General features: G+C 38.0%; 1 protein-coding gene, 1 long non-coding RNA gene and 1 pseudogene across 21 annotated transcripts in view; 1 reads left to right on the top strand and 2 right to left on the bottom strand.

Moving 5' to 3' along the window:
* Positions 1–279: 279 nt before the first annotated feature.
* On the bottom strand, positions 280–910 carry LOC126587895 (sphinganine C4-monooxygenase 2-like; annotated as a pseudogene).
* A 10,628-nt stretch (positions 911–11,538) lies between these two features.
* LOC126592915 (disease resistance protein RUN1-like) overlaps positions 11,539–20,840 on the top strand; it is a 20,271-nt gene continuing 10,969 nt past the window's right edge. For 3 of the 20 annotated variants that reach the window (XR_007612836.1, XR_007612835.1, XR_007612837.1), the window contains exons 1-6: positions 11,539–13,738; positions 16,006–17,098; positions 17,277–17,558; positions 17,679–18,242; positions 18,366–19,139; positions 19,261–20,039. Coding sequence is in view for 14 of the 20 variants with exons in the window: in XM_050258722.1 (XP_050114679.1) it covers positions 13,209–13,738; positions 16,006–17,098; positions 17,277–17,558; positions 17,679–18,242; positions 18,366–19,139; positions 19,261–19,962 (3,945 nt within the window). In the remaining 6 variants the exon portion in view is untranslated. Of the gene's footprint in view, positions 13,739–16,005; positions 17,099–17,276; positions 17,559–17,678; positions 18,243–18,365; positions 19,140–19,260; positions 20,219–20,715 lie in introns of those variants that run through there. The other 17 variants (XR_007612831.1, XR_007612827.1, XR_007612830.1 and 14 more) reach the window with 16 other exon arrangements.
* LOC126593080 (uncharacterized) overlaps positions 18,390–20,840 on the bottom strand; it is a 3,545-nt gene continuing 1,094 nt past the window's right edge. Inside the window, exons 2-5 of the long non-coding RNA XR_007612861.1 lie at positions 20,592–20,840; positions 20,313–20,484; positions 18,747–18,948; positions 18,390–18,533 (exon numbers count right to left, since the gene is read on the bottom strand). The exon at positions 20,592–20,840 is cut by the window's right edge and continues 423 nt beyond it. This is a non-coding gene — a long non-coding RNA (uncharacterized LOC126593080). The remainder of the gene's footprint in view (positions 18,534–18,746; positions 18,949–20,312; positions 20,485–20,591) is intronic.

The following is a 20,840-nucleotide window of genomic DNA, read 5'->3' as shown; positions in this document are numbered from 1 at the left end:
ATCTATGCTCAATGACTCTCTCCCAGAGCTTCATTTTATGACTCATTAACTTAATACCCCTATAGTTCATGCAATTTTGTACATCGCCCTTATTCTTGTAGATAGGCACCAAAGTGCTCGTTCGCCACTCATTTGGCATCTTCTTCGTTTTCAAAATCCTATTGAGACCCTGCGTAAAGCGGGAGCCTTGTGCACTGGGTACAACCTTTATCTGTTTTTCTTAGGTTGTGACACGACGAAAGGTAAAAAGGATCACAAACGGTTTCCCTTAAATAGATTTCACATAATCCACATTCCACGGTGGTTGTCCACTGCCTTGACGATGGCAAACGAGAAGAAAAACATTAACATCCTCGGAGACATGTCGGACGCCAGAAAGCTGCACCACTCATGGTGTCCACCAGCAGCTCCTTGACGGGGTGGTTGTACATTGCTCCATATGCATATGGCGCCACCAGCCTATGATGGCGGGAGTGTGTACTTGTAAAGCACCTTGTTTTCGTGCATGCATGAAATACTGCAAAGTATCCAAGACAAGCATCGCAAAGAAAAATTGGACCCTGCGCGGAACAGCGCCATGAGCGCTTTCTGGTGGTCCACAACAGGTGCATGCTCGAGTGGTCGGGCCTATTAACAAGAACAGCAGCCCTGCTATCGTAGCCTGCCCGAACTGCTGGAGCAGGACGACGACTACAGTTGGTCGAGAGACGAGGTTTTTGTCATTTGACTCTTTCATTATTAGAATTTTGAATTTCGAAAATCTGGATTCCGCGAATTGAAGAACCCCAACGTAGACCCAGTATAAGAGTATTGGGACAAATATCCTCAATAACTCATCCGAAACTTTGAATGACATTTGACAATTGAAATGCAAGAAAGATAAAAGTGTGAGAATAATCATTTCTTTAGGTTGAGGGCCTATATATACGTAGTAATTTACTATAGAGAGACCACAAATAATTTCCAAATCTTGATTCAAGCTACGTTTAAGGATAATAGGTTTTGTGTCAAATGGCTTAATGAGTAGAATAGATTATGTTTGACTTAATGAGTAGAATATATTCGTTATTATGTTTGACTTAATGAGTAGAACAAATTTTGTGATTATGGTACAAATACTTATGTCATGAATGTTTGCATACCTTTTAGCTCATAGCCGATCCGAATTCTTCGTGTTTTCGTCATATCATTCATGTCTCCTGTGTTTATGAATTATAGCTTTCCGTTGGCAATGCCATACGTCTCATTATGTTCCAAGGCGTCGTTATATGCCTTCATTTGTTGACAGTTCCATAATGTCATGATAATCCCACTGCAAATAAATAATTTTAAAAGTGATGAGTCAATAAGAGAAGTCAACCTGACCCACTATTGTTATCGTTACAATGCATATTTTGTTTTCGATGCTATTTTGCGTGCCTCTGGAAATTGAGAGTTTTCATCTAGTTTGTCATATTCGTTTGCAAGTGGTGGTGAATGAAGGTACTTTTGTTTATGACGGTTTTGATTTATATTGATGTCTCAGCGAATCAGAAGGAAAATATTCAATGGTCAAGGTAAATTCACCATCCTCACTCCTAATCAAGTAGTTAAAGAAATGTTTTGAATTTTTTTTGTTTTAAGAGTTTGACTCAAACAAACGTGGAATTGCATTGAATTTTTATGAAATGAATGACACGAAATAAGTATCATCAAGTGATGTATGTTTTAATAGCTTTGGTTAGTGTTGGAGTTGTCGTTTCTGATGATAAAACTTTGGCTAGGATTTAACCTCAGCCCAGGTTCGTTTATATTTCAGATTCATTGGCAATGTCAGCCTCCCCTCCACATTACACAAAGTAAAGGTTAGAAAAGAAAACTCATTTATCGACCCCAAACAAGGTTGAAGAAAGTCACTATTTTCGTGCTCCTTATTTTGATCAAGTGAGTGTTGAATTGTGCAACTTAACTTAGGATATGCAAGCATGTATAGATTGTTTCTCTCATGATTTGTTTTCTCCGGATTTATTTGACCTTCAAACTTTGGAGTTCAGCTCAGATCGGATCGGATTGGGGCTGGTTGGTTTTATGTGTGAAATCGATTTCGGATTTTGCATGATCAATCAGAATCAGTGGGGTGGGGGACATTTAAGCCTTGTAATGTATGGACTAGTTCATCTTCATCTCTCTTCTTATTTCTATGTCAAGTGTGTCTTCTTTCTTTCTTATCATCAAACAACCAACCACAACCACATATTGTTCTCAGAGCATTCATCAAATCTTCTTCTCATCTCTTTTTTTTTTTCCTTAACACAACAGATAATTAACTGGTATGCAACACATTAAACAAAACTGAAAAAGAAGAGAGAAAACAGAAACGAAATACATCAACTTAGAGTCTAACTTACAATATCTCAGCATTGATAATCTCTAAAACATGGAATCGAATCTTCTCTTCTCTGTTTTTTTTTTCCATCACATAATAGATAATTAACTGTCATGCAACACATTAAACAAAACTGAAAAAGGAAGAGAAAACGAAATGAAATACATCAACTTAGAGTCTAACTTACAAATATCTCAACATTATAATCTCTAAAACATGGAATTCCTTCTAAATCTTGTTAACTAGTGAATTTTCATGCACTATATTGATGAAAGAGCTAGCAATTGATGTAATTCTAGCATCCACAATCTTTGCACGATATCCTTCCATGTGATGATCGATTAAGTTTATTATAAGCCTTAGTAGGTCCCTCTTGCATGATGTCGCATAATTTCTAATGGTGGTTGAATCTTGTGCACAGTCATCACACTAACTGAATTCTTGAGGTAGGGTCATGACTTCAAGTACTCTGTCTGCACGTATACTTTGAAGCCATGGAAGAAAGGTGCTTAATTCTTGATTAGGTTGACTCCAAGTTTGGCTTAGATGCTTATAGGCCTCTCTAGGCATGTCTTGTAGCTCGTAACCTTTTGCCACCGTAAAGGCGTACCTTAATCTTGGATGAGGCCTCATGAGGAAAGGTGATTTTTCAACCTTTTCAAACAGCATATCTTCTTATATATTCACCTTAAAGTCAAACAAGTCTAGAAATTTTCCTTTGTGTTTATTTTTCTTCCCATCTACCCTGGCATACACCTCCTCCATAAATCTTTTCATACTTTGAATTGAAGAATTACCAGTCTCCACTGTGTCTCCTGAGTTTATTAACTTTAGCATGTTACTTGACACCCCATATAGCTGAAGATCATCGAATTTAGTGCAAAATTGTTTCTTTCGGCAGTTAACTCATGTGACAATAATCCTACTATAATAAACATCAAACAAAACGTGACATGTTAAGAAGTTTAGTTTTTATACTTTGAGTTGAAGAATTATTATTTCTGATTTATAATGATCTGTCTTATTTCATTGAGTTAAGTTGAGTCATGTGATGAATGAGTTAATGTAATTATTCAGGAATTGCTGGAAAAGATTGCTCTTACGTGGATGAATGTTTCTTTAATGATCAATCATAATCATTAGGGTGAGAGCAATCTTTTCCAGCAATCCCTGAATAATTACATTTACTCATTCATCCCATGACTCAACTTGCTCCTACGTGGATGAATGTTTCTTTAATGATCAATCAAAATTAGTGGGGTGGAAGCAATCTTTTCCAGCAATCCCTGACTAATTACATTTACTCATTCATCCCATACAACAACAACAACAACAACAACAACAAAGCCTTTTCCCACTAAGTGGGGTCGGCTATATGAATCCTAGAACGCCATTGCGCTCGGTTTTGTGTCATGTCCTCCGTTAGATCCAAGTACTCTAAGTCTTTTCTTAGAGTCTCTTCCAAAGTTTTCCTAGGTCTTCCTCTACCCCTTCGGCCCTGAACCTCTGTCCCGTAGTCACATCTTCGAACCGGAGCGTCAGTCGGCCTTCTTTGCACATGTCCAAATCACCAGAGCCGATTTTCTCTCATCTTTCCTACAATTTCGGCTACTCCTACTGTACCTCGGATATCCTCATTCCCAATCTTATCCTTTCTCGTGTGCCCACACATCCCACAAAGCATCCTCATCTCCGCTACACCCATTTTGTGTACGTGTTGATGCTTCACCACCCAACATTCTCTGCCATACAACATCGCTGGCCTTATTGCCGTCCTATAAAATTTTCCCTTGAGCTTCAGTGGCCTACGACGGTCACACAACACGCCGGATGCACTCTTTCCATCCAGCTCGTATTCTATGGTTGAGATCTCCATCTAATTCTTCGTTCTCTTGCAAGATAGATCATAGGTAACGAAAACGGTCGCTTTTTGTGATCTTCGCTAGATTGCTCCGGTCATTAGTGTGGATAAGTATATAAATGGATAGAGATAGGAAAGCAAACACAAGATGTACGTGGTTCACCCAGATTGGCTACGTCCACGGAATAGAAGAGTTCTCATTAATTGTGAAGGGTTTACACAAGTACATAGGTTCAAGCTCTCCTTTAGTGAGTACGAGTGAATGATTTAGTACAAATGACATTAGGAAATATTGTGGGAGAATGATCTCGTAATCACGAAACTTCTAAGTATCGGAGTGTGGTGTCGTCTTGACTTGCCTTATCTGTCTCATAGGTAGATGTGGCATCTTCTCTGGAAGTACTCTTCCTCCATCCAAGGGTGGTATCTTTAACTGGTGGAGATGCACAAGGTAATGTATCAATTTCACTTGAAGCTTACTTGTAGTTTCAGGCTTGGTCAAGCGCGATACAAACCATGTAGTAGGAGTCCCCCAAGTCGCCGAGCTAGGGGGTCTGCTGAAAGAGGTGACAGACAAGGTAAGCAATCAGAGCTCCGACTGATTGTTCACCTTCTCCCCATCTTGCAGCAGCATGAAGGATAAAGAGAAGAAAAATGAGAAGAGATGATATGAGATACTTTTGCTTTTGAAGAAGTAACTTTCCACAGGCTTATTCTTGAACTGAGCTGGAGGGTTTTCTGGTTTCCTCCAGAGTATAAGGCCGACTGAAGAATTTGAGGGTCAAAACAAGTCCATCAAATCTAGAGTACGTTCCACCCTGCTGATATGGGATACTTTTGCTTTTGACAGAGTAATGGATGTATCGGCACGTGTGCTGTTACGCTTGTCTCCACATGCTTCCTTGTATCCTTCGCACTTGCCCTATCTGTTCCTCAAGCAGATGCGGAATCTTCCCTGGAAACATAAGATGTTGAAGATGAGTACTCGAGAGCAATGCCAGGTAAGTAATTAGGTAAGGGGTTCCAGGCAGTCAGTTCCTGGCTGGAAGCTTGATTCCAAGTGCTGACTGATTGCTCTCTTTCTCCTTGTCTTGCAGGTAAAAACAAGGCCAAAAGAAAAAACAGGGAAAAAGCATGATATGGGATACTCTTGCTTTTAACCCTGATGATATGAGATATTCTTGCTCTAGTATAGCTTGTTTGCAGAGGTATTATCGGGGGGAAAGAAAGCTGAATATTTTGAAAGGCTTTGTTGGGAGTGCCCTCTCAGATATGATGAAGGGTTGAGCATTTTTGCAGGTCTGCCTGTCCGTTGGGGATGGAGGTCGACATATATAGGAGTCTCCCTAACAACAAGTAGTAATGCTATTCCTTTACCCTGCTTGGTCATAGCACGGTAGTGGGAGCTGCCAGTTTCACATGTTTTAACTCTGTCAGAGCACTTTGAAAAAGTGGTCTGTGGTATCTGGCTCTTGAGATTCGGAGAACGATGCCTCTTCGATTTTTGAGAAAGCAATCATGTTGGGGGTCTGACTCTCGAGATTCGGAGAGCAGTGTCTCTTCGATTTTTGAGGAAGTAATCATGTTGGGAGTCTGGCTCTCGAGATTCGGAGGGCGGTGCCTCTTCGATTTTGGAGCAAGCAATCTTGTTGGGAGTGTTGTCTCGAATGTGAGTAAAGGTTGGACATGTTTGCTAGTCTACCTTGCCACGAAGCACAAAGGTTGACACATAGGGACTTTCCAATTATCCAGCAATGGTACTGTTCCTTTACCCTCTCTTCGATTTTGAGAAAGTAGTCATGTTGGGAGTCTGGCTCTCGAGATTCGGAGGACGGTGCCTCTTCGATTTTGGAGCAAGCAATCTTGTTGGGACTGTTTTCTCGAATGTGAGTAAAGGTTGGGCATGTTTGCTAGTCTACCTTGCCACGAAGCACAGAGGTTGACACACAGGGACTTTCCAATTATCCAGCAGTGGTACTGTTCCTTTACCCTTGTGGGTAATAATACGGTAGCTAGACCTTCAAAATTTATGTGTCTAAACTTTGTTAGTGCTGTTTCTTTGCTATTCTTTTACCTTTCTTGGTCAGAGCGATGTAGTGGGAGCTGTAAGCTTCACGTGCTCAACTTTGGCAGAGAACTTTGGCAAAGTGATCTGTGGTACCCATGAGTTATTGTTGCGTGTGGGAAGTGGGTGATTGAACAGTAAGATTCATGTGCTTTCTACTTCACCAGAAGTCTTCGACAGAATGCCCATAATTTCTGCAAAGCTGAGTGTGCGTGTGACAGGTGCTGACAAGGCTAGAAAAGTAGGTGCCTCTTTGATTTCTGAGATCGGCCCTCGTGGTCTCTGAGCAGCCCAGCTTTTGAGAAAGCGAGCGCCTCTTCGATTGATTCGGAGAACGGTGCCTCACCGATTTTTGAGAAAACAATCATGCTGGGGGTCTGGCTCTCGAGATTCGGGGAGCAGTGTCTCTTCGATTTTTGAGAAAGTAATCATGTTGGGAGAGTGGCTCTCGAGATTCGGAGGGCGGTGCCTCTTCGATTTTGGAGCAAGCAATCTTGTTGGGAGTGTTTTCTCGAATGTGAGTAAAGGTTGGGCATGTTTGCTAGTCTACCTTGCCACGAAGCACAGAGGTTGACACACAGGGACTTTCCAATTATCCAGCAATGGTACTGTTCCTTTACCCTCTCTTCGATTTTTAAGAAAGTAGTCATGTTGGGAGTCTGGCTCTTTAGATTCGGAGGACGGTGCCTCTTCGATTTTGGAGCAAGCAATCTTATTGGGAGTGTTTTCTCGAATGTGAGTAAAGGTTGGGCATGTTTGCTAGTCTACCTTGCCACGAAGCACATAGGTTGACATACATGGACTTTCCAATTATCCAGCAGTGGTACTGTTCCTTTACCCTTGTGGGTAATAATATGGTAGCTAGACCTTCAAAATTTATGGGTCTAAACTTTGTTAGTGCTGTTTCTTTGCTATTCTTTTACCCTTCTTGGTCAGAGCGATGTAGTGGGAGCTGCAAGCTTCACGTGCTCAACTTTGGCAGAGAACTTTGGCAAAGTTATCTGTGGTACCCATGAGCTATTGTTGCGTGTGGGAAGTGGGTGATTGAACAGTAAGATTCATGTGTTTTCTACTTCCCCAGAAGTCTTTGACAGAATGCCCATAATTTCCGCAAAGCTGAGTGTGCGTGTGACAGGTGCTGACAAGGCTGGAAAAGTAGGTGCCTCTTCGATTTCTGAGATCGGCCCTCGTGGTCTCTAGGGAGCCCAGCTTTTGAGAAAGCGAGCGCCTCTTCGATTTCTGAGATCGGCCTTCGTGGTCTTTGAGCAGCCCAACTTTTGAGAAAGCAAACGGCTCTTCGATTTCTGAGATCAACCCTCGTGATTTCTAAGCAGCCCAACTTTTGAGAAAGCAAACGCCTCTTCGATTTCTGAGCAGGCGCCTCTTTGATTTCTGAAGCTCCGTCGAGTGCAGATTTTTATAGGGGCTGGCATTAAGTTCCAAAGCACACTTGAATCTCCACCAGTAGAAGCTTGATTCTTGCACTTCTAAGATCTTGATTTGTCCGACCTCTTCTCTCTTCAACACCTTTGAAAATGTCTGGCCCCTCCGACCGTCGTTTTGACTTGAACCTTGTTGAAGAGGCAGCCCCGCCTTCTCCAGACAACATATGGCGCCCATCCTTCGTCTCCCCAACTGGTCCTCTTACCGTTGGGGATTCCGTGATGAAGAATGATATGACCGCTGCGGTGGTGGCCAGGAACCTTCTCACTCCCAAAGATAACAGACTACTTTCCAAACGGTCTGATGAGTTAGCTGTTAAGGATTCGCTGGCTCTCAGTGTTCAGTGTGCAGGTTCTGTGTCTAATATGGCACAACGCCTATTTGCTCGAACCCGCCAAGTTGAATCATTGGCGGCTGAAGTGATGAGTCTCAAACAGGAGATTAGAGGGCTCAAGCATGAGAATAAACAGTTGCACCGGCTCGCACATGACTATGCTACAAACATGAAGAGGAAGCTTGACCAGATGAAGGAAACTGATGGTCAGGTTTTACTTGATCATCAGAGATTTGTGGGTTTGTTCCAAAGGCATTTATTGCCTTCGTCTTCTGGGGCTGTACCGCGTAATGAAGCTCCAAATGATCAACCTCTGATGCCTCCTCCTTCTAGGGTTCTGTCCAGTACTGAGGCTCCAAATGATCCCCCTCCGGTGCCTTATCTTTCTGGGGCTCTACCGACTGCTGAGACTTCTCCTAAGCAACCTTTGTGAAGGCTCCCTCTTGTGTGTTTATTTTGACTCATGTATATGTACATATTTGTAGCTTATCGGGGATATCAATAAATAAGCTTTCCTTCATTTCAACGTATTGTGTTAAATACACCAAAGCCTTCTTCGCTAAGTTCTTTGAATTTTCTTTTGTTGAAGCTTGTATATTGAAGCTTTCTGAGTGGAGCATGTAGGTTGGGGTAGTTTTCATACATTTTGTTTGATGTTTATTGTATTGGGATTATTGTCTCATGGGTTAACTTCCGAAAGAAATAATTTTGCACCAAATTCGATGATCTTCAGCTATATGGGTGTCAAGTAACATGCTAAAGTTAATAAACTCAGGAGACACAGTGGAGACGATAATTCTTCAATTCAAAGTATGAAAAGATTTATGTAGGAGGTGTTTGCCAGGGTAGATGGGAAGAAAAATAAACACAAAGGAAAATTTCTAGACTTGTTTGACTTTAAGGTGAATATATCAGAAGATATGTTGTTTGAAAAGCTTGAAAAATCACCTTCCTCATGAGGCCTCATCAAGATTAAGGTACGCCTTTACGCTGGCAAAAGGTTACGAGCTGCAAGACATGCCTAGAGAGGCCTATATGCATCTAAGCAAAACTTTGAGTCAACCTAATAAAAAATTAAGCACCGTTCTTCCATGGCTTCAAAGTATATGTGCAGACAGATTACTTGAAGTCATGACCCTACCTCGAGAATTCAGTCAGTGTGATGAGCTTGCACAAGATTCAACCACCATTAGAAAATTATGCTCCAGCATGTATGAGGGTAAGGTTCATAATGAACTTAATCGGCAATCACATGGAAGGATATTGTGCAGAGACTGTGGATGCTGGAATTACATCAATTGTTGGCCCTTTCATCAGTATAGTGCATGAAAATTCACTAGTTAACAAGATTTAGAAGGAATTCCATGTTTTAGAGATTATAATGTTGAAATATTTGTAAGTTAGACTCTAAGTTGATGTATTTCATTTTATCTCTTCCTTTTTTAGTTTTGTTTAATGTGTTGCATGACAGTTAATTATCTATTGTGTGATGGAAAAAAGAAAAGAAGAAGATTTGATTCCATGTTTTAGAGATTATCAATGCTGAGATATTGTAAGTTAGACTCTAAGTTTATGTATTTCGTTTCTGTTTTCTCTCTTCTTTTTCAGTTTTGTTTAATGTGTTGCATGCTAGTTAATTATCTGTTGTGTGATGGAAAAAAAAAAAGAGATGAGAAGTAGATTTGATGAATGCTCTGAGAACAATATGTGGTTGTGTGATGACAAGAAAGAAAGAAGACATGAGAAGAATATTTCAATTATGCATGCTAAAAACAAACACTTGACATAGAAATAAGAAGAGAGATGAACTAGTCCATATATTACAAGGCATAAAAGTCTCTCACCCCACTGATTCTGATTGATCATGCAAAATCCCAAACCGAAATCGATTTCACACATAAAATCAACGAACCAACCAGCCCTGACCGGATATGATCCGAACTGAACTCCAAAGTTTGATCACTAACTTGAACCATGCTCTTTATCTGTGAACTGTGCGTTTTTCTTATTTGAATTAGTAGGGTTTGTATTTTTGTTTTTCAAATTTCATTTTGTGTGATTTCATTTGATAGATATTTCAGAATTTCAAAAAGTGCGGTTTGATCAATTAAGGCCAACCTGAATTACAGAGGTCAGATTACACTACAAATTACCTCACTTTTCTACTAAGAGTCTGCTGCTTTTTCCAAAAGGAAAAGATTAGCTTGGTTTGATCTCTTATTTGAATTGTGTAGATTTGGTTTGATCTCTTAATTTGTGTTCTGTAAATTTTGTTTGAATTAATTTGGGTTGGGCAGAGGAAGCAAATAATTTTTTTAATTAATAAATTTAGTTTGGTTTGTACATATGCTGCTGAATATTATTTACCAAAGCATGAACATGTCAAGAAACTGTTCGTTACAAACTATTCATTACAACTTTGCACCAACTGTTTTTGTTATGTCAAATAGTTTTAAAACCCACAGCATCGCGCGGGCTATTTTGCTAGTGATATAAAAAGATGGTTTCTCTAACATTTTTACTTTCTTTTTGCAAACTGTGTGAACCAGCATTGGAGAGTTTTTCAACGTGTTCGAAGCACGGCACAAAACGTCATGTGTTATTATACAAGTGTTATAATACAATTGGTTTGACACTTGAAACAACAATTTCAACCACTTATTTGATACGTAATGTACTAGATTGTGTTTTTAACGCACTAAAAAAACTTCTCTTAAAAGTGGGCACATTAAGAGTATTATAAGCAAGTGGTGCTAATTAATAAGTTATTCTGGAAGGATTAAACCCCAATTAATAAGAAAATTAAGAAGAAATAAAGTAGCCACTTACTAGCAAAGGCAAGGGGAAAGCAAAAGGTGGAATATTGGATTGGGATGTAAGTGGAGGACACGTAGGCGTTCTTGTATATATCTGAGTGCTCTGGCATTCCTCCATCCACCTTTTCCTTGCCTACCCGTCATGTGCCAAAACTATATCACTCAAACCCTACTTTATCTACCTTCAATATTTCTAAATTTTGGGCACATTTACTAATCTGTGATCAAATTAAGAGGAATTGGATTGAGGATGAAATAAAATAAGGCAAAATCATAATCGGATTCCTGTTGAAGTTGTTTACTAAAATTGTCTAGAATCGGAATAGAATTTCATAAAACTGTTTACTAATTCAGCAAAATCGGAATATAAACTAATATGATTACTAAAATGTCTTTGTCCCAAGTAATGTAAATACTAAATTGCCCATATTCCAAGTATATAGTTTTTATATTTTTGATAAATTTAAAAAAAAAAAACTTTGTGAAAAAGCTTTAAAAAGAATTTGTACGGTTTATCATTTTTTTTTTTGAAATGTCAAAAAGATATTTATGTAGTCAATATTAAAAAACCCAACTGAGATCCCTCCTTGCTCTGCTTCCCCATCCCTCAATTATTTTTCGTTCACCTGGAGCCCAAACTACACCCCGTCCCCAAATCTTTTCAGCATCCCCTTCTTCTGATCATCCCTTCTTCTTCTTGCTCCCTTCTGATTCTTCTTCTTGTTTTATTCTGATTCTTCTTCTACATCCGCCAATTGTTTTTTCTTTCTCGTGAAGGCCACACTACACCCCATCCCATTCCCCAATTCTTTTCAGCTTCTCCATCTTCTTCTTCTTCCCTTCTGATTTTTCTCCTCCTGAATTTTCTTCTCCCTTGATATTGGTCATTGCCCGCAAAGATACAGAGAAGCAAAGAAAGAGGTGGAAGACGAGATAAGGGTATTTTGGGTAGAAAAATGGGATTCCAGATAGAGACTTTCACCACGAATTCAATCCCACCTATTGTTCGGGGGAATGGTTCCGGGTAAATTGGGAGTCTGATTCCCATATTAGATGGGTCCCACATACATTTCATTCTTGTCCCACTCCCCTTATGTAAACGTGCCAGAAGATCATCGGGTTCCACCGTTCAACTTTCAATGTTAAATATGATCAATCACTTATAATTATTTTAAAATCACTTTCAAATAATTTTTAAAATATTAATAATTTCTCATAAATAACAACCGTTAAGTTTCTACTATTCTACTTTCAATCTTAGTCGCCCAGTGCCGTGGTTTTGTAAAAGCTGCTCCTGCTTTTCCACTTTGTTTTTTTTTTTTCAAAAGCAGCGCCTGCTTTGCTTTTCCACTTTTTTTTTTTTTTCGTCTTTTCAAAAAGCAGCTCCTGCTTTTGCTTTTCCACTTTGTTTTTAACTTCAAAAAGCGGCTTTTTCACTTTGTTGTTTTCTTCTTTTTCAAAACTGTCCTATTATGTGTCGGTACACTTTTGTCTTCCTAGGCCTGGACCGAAGGTGCTATAATTTCAGTAAGAATTAGTTTAATAATTGATTAACGTTTATTAAATTCAGATTTTACAGGAATAACATGATTTATCTATTTATTATATGCTAAGAAAATTCGTTAAAAAATAAGATTTTTTTTTAACTTTCAATCATTTCATATTTTTAGCACAATATTTTGATAATGTTGACATAAAAATTGTGCCAAAAACATGAGATGATAGAGAATTCGTAGAGAGTAATTTTGAAGAGTTTTTTTAGCATTTCTCTTCATTATATAATAGTTAGATTATTAAATTTGGTTGAACTTTAGCATAATTAATATTTAAAGAGTAATATCAAAAACAAAAAAAATTAAATTACGACATTGCAAAATAAAAAACATAATAAACCATATAGCGAAAAAATTTAAATGAGAATGTGACTAACATTGGTTGGGAATTAATGTAAGAGGAAATATAATGAGGTAGATCTTAATTGTTTCTACCCTCATATTCTTGAAAAACAAATATGAGCATTCTTTTTAATGTCAATAAAGCATCTTTCAGAGTTTCCAATAATCTTTTAGATGGTCTGTCTTTTTCATTTCCTCTTTTCCTCTCTTCCTCTCGTTTACCCTGCACCTTCCGCCCGGCAAGTGTGTTGTTTCTCAAGTCAATACCTAAACATTATTATATTATAAACTTCTGTTTTTGTAGATTGAAGGATCTTGACTTGGGGTTTAGGTGTTTGAGTATCATCGGTTTGGCAACACAAACACAACCACCGCCTTATTTTTCAGTCGTAATCTGAACCACTGCAGTGCTATACAGTGGATATAGCCATGGCTGCCCAAGGTGCCTCCTCTTCATCATCCTCCTCAAAACTCTGGAAGTACGACGTGTTCTTGAGCTTTAGAGGCGAAGACACACGCAAGGGCTTCACGGGCCATCTCCGCACAGCATTGGAAGAAAAGGGCTACAAGACCTTTATTGATGAGGACGATTTGAAAAGAGGGGAAGAAATAAAACCCGAACTGTTGCGGGCCATCGAAGAGTCGAGGATCTCTATCATTGTATTCTCAAAGAGGTACGCGGATTCGAGTTGGTGTCTCAACGAGCTGGTGAAGATCATGGAGTGCAGATCCAAACTGGAGCAACATGTTTTGCCAATATTCTATGATGTTGAAGCTTCAGACATCAGGAAGCAGGAAGGTAGTCTAGCCCCAATGTTTCAGAAGCACGAAGAGAACATCTGTAAAGAAGAAGATGGCAAAAAAGGGGAAGCTAAGAGAGAAAGGGTAAAGCAATGGAGAGAGGCTCTTACTGAAGCTGCAAACTTGTCTGGTTACGATCTTAAAAACACTGAGAACGGGTAACTATTTCTTTTATTCAACTTTAATTATTTAACTGAAAAATTTATAGAACTCCTTTTTCTTTGCCTTTAACCCATCATATATATTTTTCCAGACTGCACGTCGTATTTGTGTCTCTTCCCCTCCACTTAACTCTAGAATTAACACTGTTAATTATTATAGGAATTGAAGTAAATAAACACGAACACCCGACAACCCATCCTCTATCACATTATTACCTTCCCCTACACTTTCACTTTCACACGTTCATTTTCCTCTGTCTCCTCTTCATCCTTTCTATCTCTCTCCTCACACTCACTCCCTTCACCGTCGTCGTCAAAGCCCATGATTTCCGGCTTCAAATCGCGGCGAAGGGTCGAGATGAGCGGCTGCGATTGAAGGTCGATTTGTTGCCATATCTGCTCGGCATCGATTCCGTCGATCAAGACCTGATGTAACGGCGATTTGGGAGTGATTATCGCTCGGGACTACTTGTGCTGTGTATTAATATTTTTTTTGGTTGAAAGGGAGATGAAAAACGGAAGGGGGTTAGGGTTTGGGGTCTCTCGGTGAGAAAATCGCAGAGAGAGATGGTTGAGAGAGGGTTTATTAATTTGGGCATGGTTAGGAACAAGGTATTAAATCAAGGTCAAACAATTTAATGCTTTGGTTTCTTTTTATGTGTATGTATATTTTAAATACGTATTAATCTATTAATAAAATCTTATTTGTCAACCAAAACTTCTTAAAATTATTATTCTAATCTTCTCATTAAAATTGTACAAAAACAGAATATATGAGCAATTTAGTAATTACATACAATACAAATTTTGTTATTTTTTTACACAAACTTCACAACCTGGTAAACATGACACACCCTATTTAAAAGTTAAAAATTAGATGCAAGTGGTCCTTTACAACAATGGTAAAAAGAAGTTGAGCTCTTGCATGACGTCGTGGATTTGAATCTCGTCGGTGGCTAATCTAACATATGATCTAACAAAATTAAGTAGGTTTTCTTTAAGCTCTCGTCTCCTACTTCAACCCCTTCCCCTTCTTCCAAGTTGCAGCCCAAATTTATTTCCTTTTTTTTTATAATTTTTTTTTATTGCTAATCGATTGTAAGGCTAAACTCACTCAATCCCCTTTAATATAGATAATATCATTTGTTCAGAAGAAAAAAATGTGACAAATATTTTTTATAAAAAGTAATACATGAATTTAATAACAAAGTTTTATTTTTTAAAAAGTGACTAAAATATTTTTATAACCATTAATGGACAAATTTAATTACACATGTATAACGTGTGGGCATATGACTAGTAGTTTTTTTTATATTTATTTTGAACAAACGATATTATCTACAATAAAAAGATGAGGTAGACTTAGCCTCACAATGAGCTAACAATAATGTGGTTCAAATTCTCCTTTGGCGAGAATCGAACTTAAGATCTGTTACTTACAAGTGAAGAATAATATCACTAGACTATAATACTAAGAGACGACTAGTAGTTAACAATGTTAACTTTAAAATTAAGTGAAATGATTAATGTAAAAAAAATTGGTAAAGATGCAACTAGGGACGGCAGACCTTGGTCGTTGACTGGGCTTTAACTAGAAAAATTAATTAAATTTGCTTTATGACTTAGATTACATAATTTTGTAGTCCTAAAGCCCCTTATTATGTGATGATACATTTAGTTATGTTTGTTTGTAAATTTTGCTAATTAATGATTGTTTTAAATTTCATAAGAATTAAAGTTTCATGTTAATTTAACGTGCATGGGCATTAGTAGGCGAAATTTTCAAACTAGATTTTCAAAATTGTATGATAATAATTTACCTATTGATGCTAGGTAAATTGTTGTACATGATAATACTCTGTAGGCCCGTTTTGATGCTAGGTGAATATGCAATATATAGGTAAATTACTCAAAAAACAAATTGTACAATTACAGTCTTGCAGATTACGAGAAGTTCAAAATGCATAGATTATGGTTATTGAACACGCAATACAATATTTAAAACACACAAAGAAAATAATTAGCTTTTATTGTCTAGATTGTGTAGGTTATCTAATGGCGTAAGAACAAATTTGATAATAGGTGTTACTGGTATAAGTTGTAAATAATTTGTAATAATAAGGTCACTTATTTGTCTACGTGACAACTTATGTAATAAGAGGTCACCTGTTGATGTGTTTCTTCTAATTAGTTAATTCTTGCAAATAGTAAGTCACTGCAAGTCTGCACTGCCATTTATATTTTCTTACGAATTGTGTTTTCAGGCATGAAACAAAGCTTATTAAGAAAATTATTTATGAGAATCTTTGGAAATGGCTCCCCAGAACAAAAAAATTACATGTGGCCAAGTTCCCAGTTGGAATCAATTCTCGTGTTCAAGAAATTATCACTTATCTTTCAAGTGGTGAAGGAAATAAGATTCTCATGGTTGGAATTTGGGGGATGGGTGGATTGGGTAAAACAACAGTTGCCAAAGCCATTTATAACCAAATTCATCATGAGTTTGAATTCAAAAGTTTCCTTGCCGACGTTAGCGACACTACAAGTAAACATGGCCTGGTTCATTTGCAAAAAAAACTTAGTTTTGACATCATGGATCAAGAGATTACAATAAGCACTGTTGATGAAGGTATATGTCGGATAGAAGAGCAATTTTCACATAGAAAGGTACTTGTCATCATGGACAACATAGATGGAGTGGAACAACTCAATGCAATAGCTGGAAATCGCAAGTGGTTTGGTCCAGGAAGTAGAATTATCATAACGACACGAGATAAACATCTACTAATAAAAGTGGACAAAGTATATCAGGCTCAAATATTGACTAAAGGAGAAGCTCTAGAACTGTTTAGTTGGCATGCATTTGGAAATAGTTACCCTAATGAAGAATATCTTGAAGTCTCAAAAAAGGTTGTTTCTTATTGTGGAGGTTTGCCACTAGCCCTTGAAGTTTTAGGTTCTTTTTTGTGTGAAAGACCCCAAAAAGTGTGGAATAGTCAATTGGAGAAATTGGAAAGAACTCCTGATGGAAAAATAATAAAACCACTAAGAATGAGCTTTGACGGGCTAGATGATACGGAGAAGGCTACATTTCTTAACATATCTTGTTTCTTTATTGGAGAGGATGAGGACCGTGTTGCAAAATTGTTAGATGTGTGTGGATTTTCTGCAACAGTAGGAATCAACGTCCTCTGTGAACGATGCCTTGTAACTGTTGAAGGCAACAAGTTGAATATGCATGATTTGCTTCGAGAAATGGCTAGAATAATCATTTCTGATAAATCTCCTGGTGACCCTGGAAAATGGAGTAGGTTGTGGAGTCGTGAAGATGTCACCAATGTATTGACATATCAATCTGTAAGTACATTCCCAATTTAATTTTGGATTAATGCATCATACAAGAAAATCATATATGTAACCCGCATATGTGTATCATATAGTACTTGCATATATGTACGTGATTTTGCCTAATAAATAATAATACATGTAAACATATGCAATCCCTTTCTTACGCAGTATAACCCTTTGTTAACAGGGAACTGAAGAAGTTGAAGGACTTGCTCTACATTTGCCTTATGGTTATGACAATGCTAGTTTCAGTACAGAAGCATTTGCCAATATGAAGAAACTGAGACTGCTTCATCTAAAAAATGTACGGCTCAATGGAGAATACAAACATCTTCCCAAAGAGTTAATATGGTTTCGCTGGAAACTATGCCCTTTAAAGTCCATACGAGATGACTTTTTTAATCAACCAAGACTAGTTGTTTTAGAGATGCAGTGGAGCAAACTGGTACAAGTTTGGGAGGGTTCCAAGGTACAATGAATTACACCTGATGATGTTGTGTTTCTATTTGTTTTTTGGATTTCTTCTCTTTTTTTATAACATCTTCATTTCAGATATTAATTTCAATTTTCTTTTGATTTTCTGCAACAGTCTTTACATAACTTGAAAACCCTTGATCTCAGCTATTCTCGTTCCTTACAGAAATCACCGGACTTTTCACAAGTCCCAAATCTTGAAGAGTTGATATTGGAAGGGTGTGAGAGTTTGACGGAGATTCACCCCTCCATTGGTCATCTTAAAAGACTTTCTTTGGTGAACCTTTCAGGATGTCATTATAAGCTTATTTCTCTTCCAAGGGATTTCTATAAATTGAAATCTATTGAGACTCTTCTTCTTAATTACTGTCGAAAATTCAGAGAATTGCATGAGGATATAGGGGAGATGATATCACTGAGAACACTAGAAGCAAAGCAAACAGACATAAGAGAAGTACCACCTTCCATAGTAAGATTGAAGAATCTCACTCGTTTATCCCTTGACCGCATCAGCGTAGAGCTCAAAGGAGAATACAAACATCTTCCCAAAGAGTTAATACGGTTGCGTTGGGACCTATGCCCCTTAAAGTCCATACCAGATGACTTTTTTAATCAAGATAAACTAGTTGTTTTAGAGATGCAGTGGAGCGAACTGGTACAAGTTTGGGAGGGTTCCAAGGTACAATAAATTACACCTGATGATGTTGTGTTTCTATTTGTTTTTTGGATTTCTTCTCTTTTTTTTTAATAACATCTTCATTTCGGATATTAATTTCAATTTTCTTTTGATTTTCTGCAACAGTCGCTTCATAACTTGAAAACCCTTGATCTTAGCTATTCCCGTTCCTTACAGAAATCACCGGACTTTTCACAAGTCCCAAATCTTGAAGAGTTGATATTGGAAGGGTGTGAGAGTTTGACCGAGATTCACCCCTCCATTGGTCATCTTAAAAGACTTTCTTTGGTGAACCTTAGAGACTGTCATAAGCTTATTTCTCTTCCAAGGGATTTCTATAAATTGAAATCTGTTGAGACTCTTCTTCTTAATATGTGTTCAAAATTCATAGAACTGCATGAGGATATAGGGGAGATGATATCACTGAGAACACTTGAAGCTGAGCGAACAGCCATAAGAGAAGTACCACCTTCCATTGGTCATCTTAAAAGACTTTCTTTGGTGAACCTTAGACACTGTCATAAGCTTATTTCTCTTCCAAGGGATTTCTATAAATTGAAATCTGTTGAGACTCTTCTTCTTAATTACTGTCAACAATTAAGAGAACTGCATGAGGATATAGGGGAGATGATATCACTGAGAACACTTGAAGCAAAGCAAACAGACATAAGAGAAGTACCACCTTCCATAGTAAGATTGAAGAATCTCACTCGTTTATCCCTTGACCGCATCAGCATAGAGCTCAAGGGAGAATACAAACATCTTCCCAAAGAGTTAATACGGTTGCGTTGGGAAGACTGCCCTTTAAAGTCCATACCAGATGACTTTTTTAATCAAGATAAACTAGTTGTTTTAGAGATGCAGTGGAGCAATCTGGTACAAGTTTGGGAGGGTTCCAAGGTACAATGAATTACACCTGATGATGTTTTGTTTCTATTTGTTTTTTGGATTTCTTCTCTTTTCTTTATAGCATCTTCATTTCGGATATTAATTTCAATTTTCTTTTGATTTTCTGCAACAGTCCCTACAAAACTTGAAAACCCTTGATCTCAGCTATTCCCTTTCCTTACAGAAATCACCGGACTTTTCACAAGCCCCAAATCTTGAAGATTTGATATTGGAAGGCTGTTGGAGTTTGTTCGAGATTCACCCCTCCATTGGTCATCTTAAAAGACTTTCTTTGGTGAACCTTAGAAGGTGTGACAATCTTTGTTCTCTTCCAAGGGATTTCTATAAGTCAAAATCTGTTGAGAATCTTCTTCTTAATAGGTGTTCGAAATTCAGAGAAGTGCATGAGGATATAGGGGAGATGATATCACTGAGAACACTTGAAGCAGAGCAAACAAATATAAGAGAAGTACCACCTTCCATAGTAAGATTGAAGAATCTCACTCGTTTATCCCTATCAGATGTGGAAAGTATTCATTTGCCACATTCGTTACACGGCTTAAACTCTTTAAGGGAATTACATCTCTCGCGTTGCCGATTAGCTGATGATGAAATCCCTAAGGATCTTGGGAGTCTAATTTCTTTACAAGTTTTGGATCTTTCAGGGAATGATTTTTATACTCTACCCAGTCTCAGTGGTCTTTCAAAGCTTGAAACTCTGCAGTTAGATAAATGCTTTAACCTTCGTACAATCCCTGATATACCACCAGATATGAAAGTTCAGCATGTGATTCTCCCGGACTCACTGAGGCTCCAGGCTTGGATAAGTTATTAAATTTAAACCCCATGACATGGATTGATGTGAGAAGGTTGACCAATCTCATAGCTGATTTTGGCAAGAACATCATACAGGTATCTCTCTCCCCCCTCCCCCTCTCTCCCTTAAGTTCTAATTGCCTTCTTATTGTGCGCATGAAGATTCCTATGGTTTTTCCAAAACGTAGTTGTTTTGAATTTTGAAGATATATTGTATTCAGAAACATTTCAATATTACAAGAACCGATATAAGATGCATCCGATGATTCGAGAAATAGCACTCAAATTCGCACAAATACAAATGCACCAACGTTTTCTTGTCAAATGCACGTTTTCATTTTATGAGTGCAGCCATACTTAATATTCAACACTGGACATTACATTCAATAAGGCGATACCTCCACTCACTCTGAGATGCAAAGGCATCTGTTTCTTCTTCCTTAGGGTTTTCGTCTGCAAGACCAGCTTTGATTGGGGAAGCGTCACTTTAATAGTCCGTAATAATTCTCTTCTCACTTTCTTCACTCACGACATTTTTGGTCTGCATAAAGAACGTTACTACGTTTAGCTTCGTAAAGTTATATTTGTAAGGTGAAGAAAAAAAAAGCAGAAATTTTCTAAAACGATTTTGAGACAAGGAAGACTTACAACTGATTTAGTTACCTTAGGATTTTTGGCTGGATTTTCCCTCTTTTAAGTGATTTCTTTTCCGCTCAGTTGAGTTACATGCTACATTTCTGAGATGAGCGTTTTGAGATTGTGATTGTCACAGTAATTGGTTGCCGAGATATTGACTTGAAACAGTCTTCTCACCTTCCTCAAACTGTATCTTCAGAGCGGCCTGCAAAGGTCTGGAGGGGTAATCTTCAATTCCCATGAGATTGGCAAATCAGACTC

The sequence above is a fragment of the Malus sylvestris genome, chromosome 2 (genome assembly GCF_916048215.2).
Source record: "Malus sylvestris chromosome 2, drMalSylv7.2, whole genome shotgun sequence".
NCBI classification, from domain to species: Eukaryota; Viridiplantae; Streptophyta; class Magnoliopsida; order Rosales; family Rosaceae; genus Malus; species Malus sylvestris.
The sequence above is the reverse complement of the archived record's forward strand: the minus strand, read 5'-3'. Positions and strand labels throughout refer to the sequence as shown.